The sequence below is a fragment of the Podospora pseudopauciseta genome (genome assembly GCF_035222475.1).
Source record: "Podospora pseudopauciseta strain CBS 411.78 chromosome 5 map unlocalized CBS411.78m_5, whole genome shotgun sequence".
In the NCBI taxonomy this organism is placed as follows: Eukaryota; Fungi; Ascomycota; class Sordariomycetes; order Sordariales; family Podosporaceae; genus Podospora; species Podospora pseudopauciseta.
Window position 1 is genome coordinate 1026516 of NW_026946665.1, and position 12029 is coordinate 1038544.

General features: G+C 53.4%; 3 protein-coding genes across 3 annotated transcripts; 2 read left to right on the forward strand and 1 right to left on the reverse strand.

Annotated features, from left to right (window-relative positions):
• Window positions 1-468: 468 nt before the first annotated feature.
• On the reverse strand, window positions 469-2205 carry ASF1 (Histone chaperone asf1). The gene is made up of 3 exons (XM_062913480.1): window positions 1575-2205; window positions 1157-1505; window positions 469-1091 (listed from the first exon to the last, which is right to left on the reverse strand). Exons 1-3 carry the CDS (start codon window positions 1681-1683, stop codon window positions 698-700), a joined length of 852 nt encoding a protein of 283 aa, XP_062764892.1. The 5' UTR covers window positions 1684-2205; the 3' UTR covers window positions 469-697.
• A 126-nt stretch (window positions 2206-2331) lies between these two features.
• Window positions 2332-6009, forward strand: RNA14 (mRNA 3'-end-processing protein rna14). Its single transcript, XM_062913481.1, has 3 exons — window positions 2332-3159; window positions 3212-4715; window positions 4767-6009. Exons 1-3 carry the CDS (start codon window positions 2926-2928, stop codon window positions 5780-5782), a joined length of 2754 nt encoding a protein of 917 aa, XP_062764893.1. The 5' UTR covers window positions 2332-2925; the 3' UTR covers window positions 5783-6009.
• Window positions 6010-7529: 1520 nt separating this feature from the next.
• On the forward strand, window positions 7530-11843 carry ago1 (Protein argonaute). Its single transcript, XM_062913482.1, has 5 exons — window positions 7530-7680; window positions 7759-7892; window positions 8384-8731; window positions 8790-9123; window positions 9191-11843. The coding sequence occupies exons 3-5, from the start codon at window positions 8474-8476 to the stop codon at window positions 11560-11562; spliced, it is 2964 nt and encodes a 987-aa protein (XP_062764894.1). The 5' UTR covers window positions 7530-7680; window positions 7759-7892; window positions 8384-8473; the 3' UTR covers window positions 11563-11843.
• The last annotated feature ends 186 nt before the right edge of the window (window positions 11844-12029 follow it).

A 12029-nucleotide genomic window follows, 5' to 3' on the forward strand; every position in this document is an offset into this window, starting at 1 on the left:
AACAACCACAAAGGATAGCGGGTGGAATGTAGTCATGCTTGATGACCCAACACCACGCAATTTCTGGGCAAGGGGGTTTTGTGAGTTTGTATGCTTGAGCGCAGAGAGGATACCGGACAACGGAATGATGCGAATTACTCTCGAGTTTCACTGTATGCCCGTTATTAAGCCGGAGGCGGCTTGGGAGATAGTCGGGGACCTGGAAGAGTCGTGGGGGCAAATGGGCAGGACATATCGCGATGTTGTTGGAGAGCGGACAGGTCTTATTTCTGGGGACAGGTGGTATGTGGATGCTGAACATGCAGAAATAAATAGCGAGATACAAGAAGTAAGGTACTGAACCCGAATCGGCTGTCAGGTTGGTCATGCCCAGTTATCTATCAGCTTTTTAAAATCTGGAGGAAGGGGTTGCTGGTCAGTGGTCGGCTCGACAATGCCTTATCCAGGTGTTGTTCACAAATACACGTGAGACAGAAATTAAACGTGAATGCGACAGAAACCATCGCCAGCCGATGTGATCAATTCAACAGCAGCAGAACGTCTAGGGTATGAATTCCGAAATGCCTCCAAACTTCCCGCAGTCCCGCTTGCAAAAATGACAAACACATATCCCAGGCGCTCTAACCCCAGTCATTATCCGTCACATCATATTCCTGCTTTATGTTTCCTTCGCACTCCCAACCCTTCAAGGGGCGGTTCAGTGCACCATGGCATCAGCCTGGGGGGCTGGGGCGCCAGAAGGGGCGCCAGCGGCAGGAACGGCAGGCTTGTCGACCTCCATCTCATCAGTTTCCATCGCGTCGCCGTCGAGCTCTTCCTCCTCGAGGTCGTCTTCACTCTCTCCCTCGATGTCGACACTGCCGTCATCGGAGAGCTCTTCCTCGTCAACAGCACCGTTCTCGCCCTCAACGCCTTCCATGGCAGCATCCTTATCAGCACCAGAGGCCTCGCCAACGGCAGCAGCCTCCTCCGCTAGCTCGGCCTCCTCCTCCTCGGCAAGCTCCTCAGCACCATACTCCTCCTCATCAGCAACCAAATCGGCCTCAGGCTGCTCAGGAGGGAACTCGGCAGGAGCAGTAGCCTCGGAGTCCCTATTTTTTTCAAGTCGTATTAGCAACCTGCCCCACTCTGTCGCAAACTGTAAAATGTAACATACCACTTAATGTTGAACCTAGTCACACGTGGCTTCTCAGCCAACACGTTGCGCTTGATCTTCTCGATGATGGGCTTGGCAGGGGGGTCGTTCTGGAGCTCTTCGGACTCGTACTCGTTGTTGACATAGTAACCAACACGGACGAACTCGCGGCCGTCGTAGGCGCAGGTGAGGAGGATGACGGTGACGCCGAGGAGCTCGTCGTCGGGGATGAGCTTGGTGTCGGGGGGGTTGGCCTCAAAGGCGAACTTGTTGACGCCCACGGGGATGGGGCCGACGAGGAGGGAGTCGAGCTCCTGGTCGTGGGAGTCGCTTTGGGCAGAGCCGACGTAGGTGAGCTTCCACTCGAGGTCTGTGTTTTTGAGATGAGAGGGTTAGATATGGGTGGAAACAAAAGTCGGAAAAAAAGTTGCAAACATACCCTTCTCAAGTGGCTCCAGGCACTCGAATGTGATCTCAAAAAGGTACTTGTCGGTGAACTTGGCGGGGTTGTTGGCCACATTGACGCCGAGAAGCGTGACGACAGACATTTTGAGTTTGTGTTTTCAAAATAAGATAAAACAGTTGAATCCAGAGAAGAGAGAGAGTGTGTGAGTGAGTGTGTGTGTGTGAGAGAGAGAGAGAGAGAGAAAAGCAGAGTCGGCGCCTGTTGTGCGTAGTTGGTGATGGTGGTGGTGGTGAGAAAGTGGAAAATGGTTGGGCGGTGATGGTGGGAAAAAGAAGGGAAGGGCAACAGGAAAGGCGCTAAGAAGGAAACAGAGATTTGTTTGTTTTGAATGGACAGCGCTTCGACCTTTTTAATTCTGGTCACTGGATGGCAACGCAGTCCCGTCTTGTCTCGTTTTAGGTGGGCAAAAAGGTGGGCACTTTTCAGCTTGAACTCATCAAACACAGAGGCACAGGCTCCGTCGCGCTGCCACGGGGGGGCATTGACTGTTGAGTCGTGTCGCTCTCTCAGGGTCGCGTAGAGTGCCAGCCAGGGAGTCGCGTCTCCTGGGCTCTTAATTAGGTCAGCGAATTGCCGCCCAATTCCCCACTGTCCTGTCTCCCGCTTCCCCACTGTGCGTGCCACCTGGCCCAGGCCCACCTCTATCCACAAGCCACATTGAGCCACAGCTTGGCAGAAAGAAAACCAAGCGCATGTAGTCGCGCTTCCATCTCTTGTCCATCTCTTATCACACCTTGAAGACGTGTGTCGAACTATAAATCTTCGACGACGGCGACAACAACAACAGCAACAACAACAACAACAACAACAACAATAACAACAACTTTGCTCCACAACGGCATCATTGAGAACAATAGCAGCATCCTCTCTTGAATAGCACAGCCTACATTCAATATCTGGGTCCTGCTTACTGCGCGACTCCCAGTCCCCAGTCCCCCAGTTCTTTGTGTGCGCTGCCAAAAAAAAAAAAAAAAAAAAAAGGCCTTGCTGGTCAGAATCTCCGTCTCTTGTGATCCATGCGACGCAACGACTCTCAGTGACTCTGCGTAATCTTTTCTTCTTCTTTTCGCTAGCTTCCTGCTCCCACCCACCCTCTCTTCCCGCCTCTATCGCCATCACAAGTGCTGTGTCTCTCATCGACGGTGGACCTACCTACCCCAATTGCGGTTTCCCCAAGCAGCACTGATCCGAGTTTTCTACCATCACCACCGTTTGATATCGGCGCATCACCACTTTCGACCTCGGCAGCCTTGCCAATTGCGGCAGCGATTCCTTCCCCTCGACCGAGACCTTCAGGTCATTATCAACATCTTCACATTGCACAATGGCCGACGCCCCGACCGACGACGGGCGAAACAATGGCTCCCTTAGCCCACCTACCGAGACCCCAATTCTGGTACCTGTCGACAAGGTCGCCCAACTCGAGAAGCGAGTAACAGAAGACCCTCGCGGAGCCTTGGACGCATGGCTCGCGTTGATGGCCGAGCACCGGTGCAGAGGCAATATTGCCCAGGCCAGAGAGACTTACGAGCGGTTCCTGACCATCTTTCCTCAGGCGGTATGTCTCTTGCGCCCCCTGCCTCAACAACGCAATGCTAACAATGGAATAGGCCGAGGTCTGGGTGCAATGGCTGGAGATGGAACTCGAAACCGATAACTTCAACGAGGCTGAGCGCATCTTCAGCACTGCTCTCATATCCACACCGAACCTCGCCCTCTGGACAAAGTATCTCGACTATGTCCGCCGTCGCAACGACCTCAACGATGGGAATGCTCGCCAAATTGTCTATCAAGCGTACGATTTCGCGCTCAACAACATCGGGTTCGACAAGGACTCCGGCAAGATCTGGGCCGACTACATTCAGTTTCTCAAGTCCGGGCCTGGCACCCTGGGAGGAAGCCAGTGGGAAGATCTGAAGAAGATGGATCAGATCCGCTCCGCTTACCAGAAGGCCATTTGTGTGCCCATCGCTAACGTTAATAACCTGTGGAAGGAGTATGACCAGTTCGAGATGAGCCTGAACAAGCCCAACGGTCGCAAGAACCTCGCCGAACGGTCGCCGTCCTACATGACGGCCAAGAGTGCCTACATCGCCCTCGAGAACACCACCCGTGGTCTGCAGCGGACGACCCTCCCCGTTCTTCCCCCAGCCGCTGCTCACTTTGACGGGTACCAGGAGTACATGGAGCAAGTTGAGATCTGGAAGAGGTGGATCGCTTGGGAGAAGTCTGATCCTCTTTACCTCAAGGAGGACGAGAAGCTGCCTGGCCTCTACCAGAAGCGTATTCTCTATGTTTACCGGCAGGCCCTGATGGCGCTGAGGTTCTGGCCAGAGATGTGGCTGGATGCGGCCGAGTGGTGCTTTGAGAACAACATTATTGATGACAAGCCAAAAACTAGCGACCAAAAAAATGACGTGTCCACAGGTCTTGAATTTCTGATTCGTGGCATTGAAGCAAACCCAGAGAGCGTCCTCCTTGCACTCCGGTACGGTGACTACATTGAATCCACTCAGCAGACTGAGGACAACGACAAGGCCAAGATTGCGCTTGGTCAGGCTGTGCGCGCTCCCTACAACAAGGTGCTTGACACGCTGTATGATATAATCAACAAGGTGAAAGACCGTGAGACGGCTCACATTGCTCAGATTCAGGAGGCGGCCAAGAAGGCGGCTGGGAGGGATAATTCGTCTAGCGGGTCTGATGATGATGAAGATGATGAGGAGGAGGGTGAGGGGTCGACCAAGCCGGCGATGGATGCCAGTGCGGAGAAGCAGATACAGGCGGTGCAGCAGGTTTCTGCTATGCAGACCAAGATGCTGTCAAAGACCATCTCGTTTGTCTGGATTGCTCTGATCCGGGCCATGAGGCGGATTCAGGGCAAGGGCAAGGCGAACACGGAGATGGGTGGTATGAGGCAGGTCTTCCAGGACGCTAGACAGCGCGGTCGGCTCACCAGCGATGTTTATGCGGCTGTTGCACATATGGAGTGGACAATTTACAAGGAGCCCGCTGGTGGAAAGATTTTTGACCGTGGTGCGAAGCTGTTTCCGGAGGATGAGGATTTTGCGCTGGAGCACATCAAGTATCTCCATTCTTTGAATGACTTTACCAGTAAGTTTCTCACCCTCTTTAGTTTCCCACTCATGGCTAACCATCTCACAGATGCCCGCGTCCTTTTCGAGCGTGTCGTCTCTCGCCTAACCTCCAAGCCGGAGAACGTACACAAGGCCAAACAGCTTTACGTCTACTTCCACAAGTACGAGTCCCAATTTGGTGAACTCGCCCAGATTTCCAAACTGGAGAAACGCATGGCGGAGCTTTTCCCGGAGGACCCGAAGCTCTCTCACTTCTCGGCGCGTTTCTCAACCGAAAAGTTCGACCCTATCACGGCGAGAGTTATCGTCTCTCCTGCGGCTCAGCTCCGGCCGAAAATACAACCACCTGGTTTGATGCCCTCAATTGAACAACATCAACCACAACAACCCATCTCCATCCGCAACACCCCCACCCCGGCGCCTCAATTCCAACCAACAATTACCAACTCCCCCAAACGTCCTCTTCCCCTAGACGACGACGAGTCAAACCCGCCTCGCAAGATTCAGAGAAACGATTACAACACCGAGTTCGTCCGTGGCGCCTCCCCCCTAAAAGGAGCAGCTGGCCGTAGACTGGACCAGCAGCGTCGTATGCAGGGAAGTGCTGGAGGCGCGAGCTATAGCAGCACCCCTGCCCCTATCGCTCGGGACATCACCTTCCTCCTCGGCTTAATCCCCCGGGCTGAGGCCTACGATTACCACCGTATGAACCCAAACAAGGTCGTCAATTTGCTCCAGTCGACGAACGTACCAGAGTACCACGTCTGGAAAGCCCACGCCAATCCAAGCCAGAACCCACACCACAGAAATGTTTCCACCGATTTTGGGAGCTACGGTGGTGGATATGGGAACAGGGACTCGCCGGCCCCAAGGGTGGGAAGTCCGTATGGACAACAGAGGTTGGTGATGGGGCAGGGGCAAGGCTACAGACAGAGTAGTCTCAGGCCGGGGAGCGCCGGGAGTGGAGCGGGGTATGAGCCTCCTCCTGCGGTACCTGGGCAGGGCGCCGGCGGGTATCAGTTTGGGGGTTTGCCTCCCCCCCCTCCTCCACCGGGGTATGGAGGTTATGGTGGGGGGTATTGAGACGATAGGGGAGGTTTGTAGCTGGGGGAATATAATTATATCTTGGGGAAGGTAGAGGGATTGAGGGTTCATCATGGCGTTCTGAGGAGGTGCATATTGTATAGGATAGGAGTTTTCTTTTGGGGAAGGCTAAAGGTGGTGCATTTGTGGTTGGGATTGGGGGCAAAAGTTAAATGGGGGATTTCGGGAGAGATACAGCCCGACCTGTATATAACGATTCGAGCCATAGCGATTTTTCCCACGTACCGATCGGAATTGCTAAACTAACTTATTTTATATGAGCCAGATAACGATAAGACTCCTCACACCAACCGAATCGTTATATACAGGTTTCACTATAGTGTAGTAGGTTGGACGGCGGGTGAATTGTAGATGTTTTGTTCTTTCCGAGGTTTCAAGGTCTTTTGGATAGTGATGATGGATTCATATTCAGTGGCTTGTGAATTCTTCTCGTGAGAGAGTCTGTCTGCGCCAGATGGTGGATGTCCTGCAGTGGTGATCAACTGTCATATATTTGTGACCGGGAGTGCGACCTCCCACTTTCAGTGAGCATCTGTCTATGTGTGACATGTGCGATATATTATGTCCTGTTGACTGAATATCGGTAGTGGAAATATGGCACGACCTGATATGTGACACTCATAATATAGTCAACCCCTTCTCCATGACCAGAAACACAAAAATGTCATCCAGGCTAGGCCATCCATCTAAGGCAGGCAGTGAAAGTGTCACTGACAAAGATCCCTTCCGTTTACTCGAGGGTTGTCGTTGTCCGGCCGAAATGTTAGTCAGCCGAGACCAAAAAAAGGGGCTGGTCTTGGCAGGGGTTGGTGTCAAGACTGGTAGAACCAAGATGCTTTTGTCTCATGTCGGGTTGTACAGGGGTGGTGGGATAAGCTTATTTTGACGACTGGTCTTGTTTTGGGGAGGAGACGGATGGTAAGATGTTGGAGAGGAGGGGTGGGATGGGATTGGGAGCTGGGATTGCTCAACACTTTCTGTTTTGTTGAGTGTTTTTGGGAATGGTTTCATCACCAATATCTCGTGGTGTCTTTTCAGGGAAGAATACGGACTTTGGATTGGGACTGGGATAGATACATTAGTGTATTGCACTGTGGTCTACTAAACGTCTGGAAATGCTCATAGTGTCTTCAACAGGCCAGGCAAATATAACCTTTAGGGTATCTAATTTCTTTATACACTCAATGTGTGTGGTACCTGCCTATGCTTAAGAGAGGAAGCAAAGACCTTGGCTCGAGTTCCTTGCCCTAGTGTTCCACAGAAGAGGTGAGAAATGTCAAGTGATCGGGTAGCCCTAAGTGAACGGGGAGGAGGTGATTCCAGCTGCAATTCATGATACTGTGCGGATCAAGAGAAGACGTTTCTTTTCCCAGGTGAGGGAGCAGGTAGATTGTTTAGTTTTCTCTGTTGTGGTGTGATAAGAAGGGAGCAGAGTATTTTCTTCTCCTGTGGTCCGGAATGATACGCCAAGGGAGACCACGGAAGATACATGATGCTCAGAGATGGGTGATGGTGATGTGGTTTCTCCGCCTCAAGATAGCTCGCTCTTCCAGCTCTTGTGCCGACGGTGGCCGTGATGATGAATAGTCTGATGTGCTCCCTCAACGCCCCTTCCGTCTTTCCCACGTAGGCCTATCGGAGCAGCGAGTCCTATCGCCAACCAACAAAGGAAGCCCTATCACCAACCTCGCTGGCGTCATACGCGTCCCCCCACTTGCCTATCAAACAGAAGAGCAATTCCTTTGTCTTCCAAGGCTGTTATCGCTGCTTACAACAACCATTACCCGCTTCTTCCTCCGATATTCACTTGCTTCAGCTGATCGTTGCTCAGTGGGGGGCTGATTAGGAATTCTGGGCCCTCAATTCCTGGGTATAAAGTAAGGTCTTCATCTCCCACAACTCCCACAACTCCCACAACCCTTCCTCTCACAACCCACTCTCATCTTCAACCTCAGCCATCGACTACCCTCATTCTCTACTCTCCTTCAGCCCAGAGCGGTATCAAACTTTGACATCCCTCTATCAAAACCTCTTCAGTCTACCCTTCCGTGGTAGCAAAACCACGACTTGCTTTGGCATCCACCAAAAGGTACATTCTTGAAGCCATCGCCATTTGACATGATCCCCCAACATCACACATCACCACCACATCATCGCTCGGTCGCACGCTCTCTGTCGGAACAATCAGCACTGATCAGCACCGATTCACACCGGGTCGCTGCATCAGGCACACCCAGCAAGTGGGGGTCGTGCATGTGCCTACCCAGCCCGTTCCTTCCCCCCTTGTTCTCGGCACTCATGGGCACTCATTGCGCCTTTTCACTGGGATAGCCTTGCTGCCTGTTTGTCTCGATCTGTTTGCATCTACTACACACACCTCACAAAACTCACTCTCCCCTTAACCTCCAAACCCCCAAACAGTCTCTGTCCAGTCATCTGTGATTGATTGTCGCTCTCTCCTTCCATCCTCTGCCATCCCCTACATAACATCTCCCGCTGCCCCCCGGCCCTCTCATTCTCTCTTCTCTTCTTCCTGGCCGCTTTGATCCACAGACAGCGATTGACATAGCAACGCAACAGTCCTTCTAGGCAACTCGCTCTCTGCTTCTTCGACAAGAAGCCAACAGCTACGACACTCTTTTGCCCCATCTCTTACAGCCCATCGTCGCCATGGATGACACTCAGGAGTTCAATCCCAAGGACTTGCCTTCCTACCCCAAGCATACCGACTTCAAAGACTTGAGCACCAAGGCTGTTGAGAAGCGCATTGATCTCACCCCCGAGGCTTACGTCGAGGATCTTGACAAATTCCACCCCTTTGCCAGCCGCCCTGGTTGGAATGACGATGCCAAGGCCCGCAAGGTCAATGTCGCTATCAACCAGTACCGCATCAAGGTTGCCAAGCTGCCCACCATCTTCCAGTACAATGTAAGCAACTCTTGACAGGGAACATCGTCTTGTGCTCATCATTAAAACACATCTGCAGCTTGACGTTTCCCCCAATCCCGATGCCAATGTGGTCTTCCGCAAGTGCTGGGAGAACCCGACCTTGCAAGCCCACATGAAGCAGTTCAAGACCCCCGAAGGCAAGTCGGGCGACTGGCTGTATGATGGTGGCAAGATCCTCTGGTCCCGCAACGACATTGGCAATCAGGCTGTCAAGAAACAGATAGACCTCCGCGAGAATGAGGATGGCTCGCGTGGCAAGCCCCAGCCGCTTTTCATCACCATCACCAAGACCAAGCAGTTGAACCTGGAGGCGATCAATGCCTATCTGGCTGGCAAGATGGGCTGGGACAATGCGGTTCTGGAGACTATCAGTGAGTTATCACATGTCCAGAAGTTCATGCTGTGCTGTTGGAAAAGCTAAACATGTTATCTACCTAGCTTTTCTGGACCAGGTTTTCCGTGCTGGTCCCACTAGGGTTTTCGGTTTCATCGCCAACAAGCGTACGCTTATCCACCCCCAGAGCTCTGAGAGCATGCCTCTCAACGCTCTCACTGAGGCTATCAAGGGCATTTACTCTGCCATTCGCCTAAACTCGTCCAACATCACCGGCGGTCAGGGCCTCGGTGTCAATGTCGACGTCGCCAACAACACCTACTTCATTGGTCAGAACATGGCTCAGCTGGCCCGCCACTTGGTCATCAACTTGTGCCCCAATGTCGGTCCCCACAAGCCTGATGAGTTCTTCCAGTTTGTCAAGCCTGTCCAGGACAAGAACGGCAAATGGGGCATGTCTGCCGGGCTCAAGGCTCTCCGCCGCTTGACGAATCTTCGCTTCAGGGTCACTCATCGCGGCAAGAAGGACAAGAATGGGAACCTGATCCCCTCCCCCATCTACAGGGTCAAGGGAGTCGTGTTTGAGCCAAAGTATGGCCAGGAGGGTGCGTCGGCCAAGAAGGTCACTTTTCAGCGCAAGGAATTCAATGAGGCCACGCAGGAGATCACCACCTCCGAGATGTCCATTTACGACTTCTACGAGCTTCATTACAAGAAGCGTCTTCGTCTCTGGCAGCTGCCTCTGATTGAGACCAACAAGGCCGGGTACTTTCCCATGGAGCTCTGCGAGGTGGAGCGCTTCTGCCCCTACCCATTCAAGCTTGATGGAGACATGACCACCAAGATGTTGCGGTTTGCTGTCCAGGCTCCCAAAGAGCGCAAGATGCAGATCGAGAAGATGGTTGCCCAGCTCCAGTGGGGCAATGACAGGTTCCTCAAGCAATTCGGCATCCAGATGGACAGCACCATGCCCAAGGTCGAAGCCCGTGTCATTCCCAACCCCGGCATCTCATTCGGCAACAAGATCGTCAATCCCGGAGTGAGTGGTCGCTGGGATCTTCGTGGGCTCAAGTTCATTGAGCCCAACCCACAGCCACTCAAGTCGTGGGGCATCTGCGTCACCCAGGACTGCTGTGACCAGCCCACTGTCGCCGCCTTCTACAAGAACTGGTCCAATATCTACAAGGGCCACGGCGGGCGGATCCAAAATGACCCCATCATCTTCCGGGCCCAGGGCAGTCAGTACACCGAGGTCGTCCAGAATGCCTGGCATACGGTCGGCAAGAAATTCAATGCGAACCCTCAGATCATCTTCTTCATCCTCAAGGACAAGTCGGCTTGGTACTACGAGCGCTTGAAGCGCAGCTCAGACTGCCGCTATGCCATGCCGACGCAGATGTTGAACCTCCAGCAGGTCCGGAAGGGCCAGGCGCAGTACTGCTCCAACGTCTGCTTGAAGGTCAATGCCAAGCTAGGTGGATGCACTGCCGTGGCCGTCAAGACTCAGGCTGGGCAGCCGCTCAAGCCCAACTCTGTGGCGCCGCACTTTGACAACACGCCTACCATGTTTATTGGTGCTGATGTTTCCCACGGCACTGCTGGTCATCTGTCGCCTTCGGTTGCTGCCATGACTGTCTCCATGGACAAGGCGGCCACCAAGTACGCCGCTGGTGCCCAGACCAATGGCTGGAGGGTTGAGATTATCCAGCCTTACAACATGATGCAGATGCTGCAGCCCATGATTAAACAGTGGCGCCAGCGGAACGGTACGTTTCCCAAGCGCGTATTCTACATGCGCGACGGTGTCTCTGAGGGCCAGTACGCCCACGTCATGCAGCACGAGTTCCCGGCCATGAAGAAGGCGTTCGAGGCGGCCATGACTAGTGAGAAGGCTGCCGCCCCGCTCTTCACCATCATCATTGCCACCAAGCGTCACCACATCCGCTTCTTCCCCGACAGCAACGCGGCGGACAAAAACGGCAACGCCCTCCCGGGCACCCTGGTTGAGCGTGAAGTCACCCACCCCTTCCAGTACGATTTCTACCTCTGCTCCCATGTGGCCATCAAGGGCACGGCGCGCCCTGTTCACTACACGGTTCTGCACGACGAGGTCAAGCTGCCTCCTGCCAAGCTTCAGGAGATGATCTATCACCAGTGCTACCAGTATGTGCGGTCCACCACTCCGGTGTCTCTGCACCCTGCCGTGTACTATGCCCACTTGGTGAGCAACCGCGCGCGTCCCCACGAAATGGGCCTCTTCACCGACCGTGTCCCCGAGGACGTCAAGCATGGTATCCTCCGCGCGGCTCTGGGCAACTATGCCAAGTTGCGGAAGGCCAGGAAGGCCAGGCAGAAGGACAGCCAGACCTCCCAGAGCGACGAGCGCGACAAGATCTGCCCCAAGCTCATGCCCCTTGGACGGGAGGCCAAGCCCGGGGCCAAGGAGGCGTTCGAGGCGGGTATGTGGTTCGTCTAAACGACGACCACCATGACATCACACCATGTCATTTTGTAATTATATCATGTATATTGAGCCTGGCAGTAGGGGAGATGGTTCCATGACGACTATCAAGGGGGAGTGACATTTCGGGCGAGAATGCAAGGAAAGTCGATGGGAGAGCCTCTGACCGCGGAAGACCTTGGCTGAGGACTTGAATTCAGAGGACAGACAGGTGTTAGGAAGCTTATAGCATCCTGCAAATCCATCGTTGCTTTTTGAAAATCCTCATGTCTGCTTCAGTGTGATTTGCGATGTGGTGACGACTTGGTGAGATGTTTGATGTGGTACAGATAGATTCAGTGGTGAGGAGGAGAGGTAGGTGAGTATTTATATAACCCCTTTTTCCACCACTCTCACCACAGCAACGGGTTGGAGTTCAAGCTAGGGTCCAGCTTATGTCATGCATCTATCTTGCCAAGGATCTCGCAGCAAAGTGTAACCCC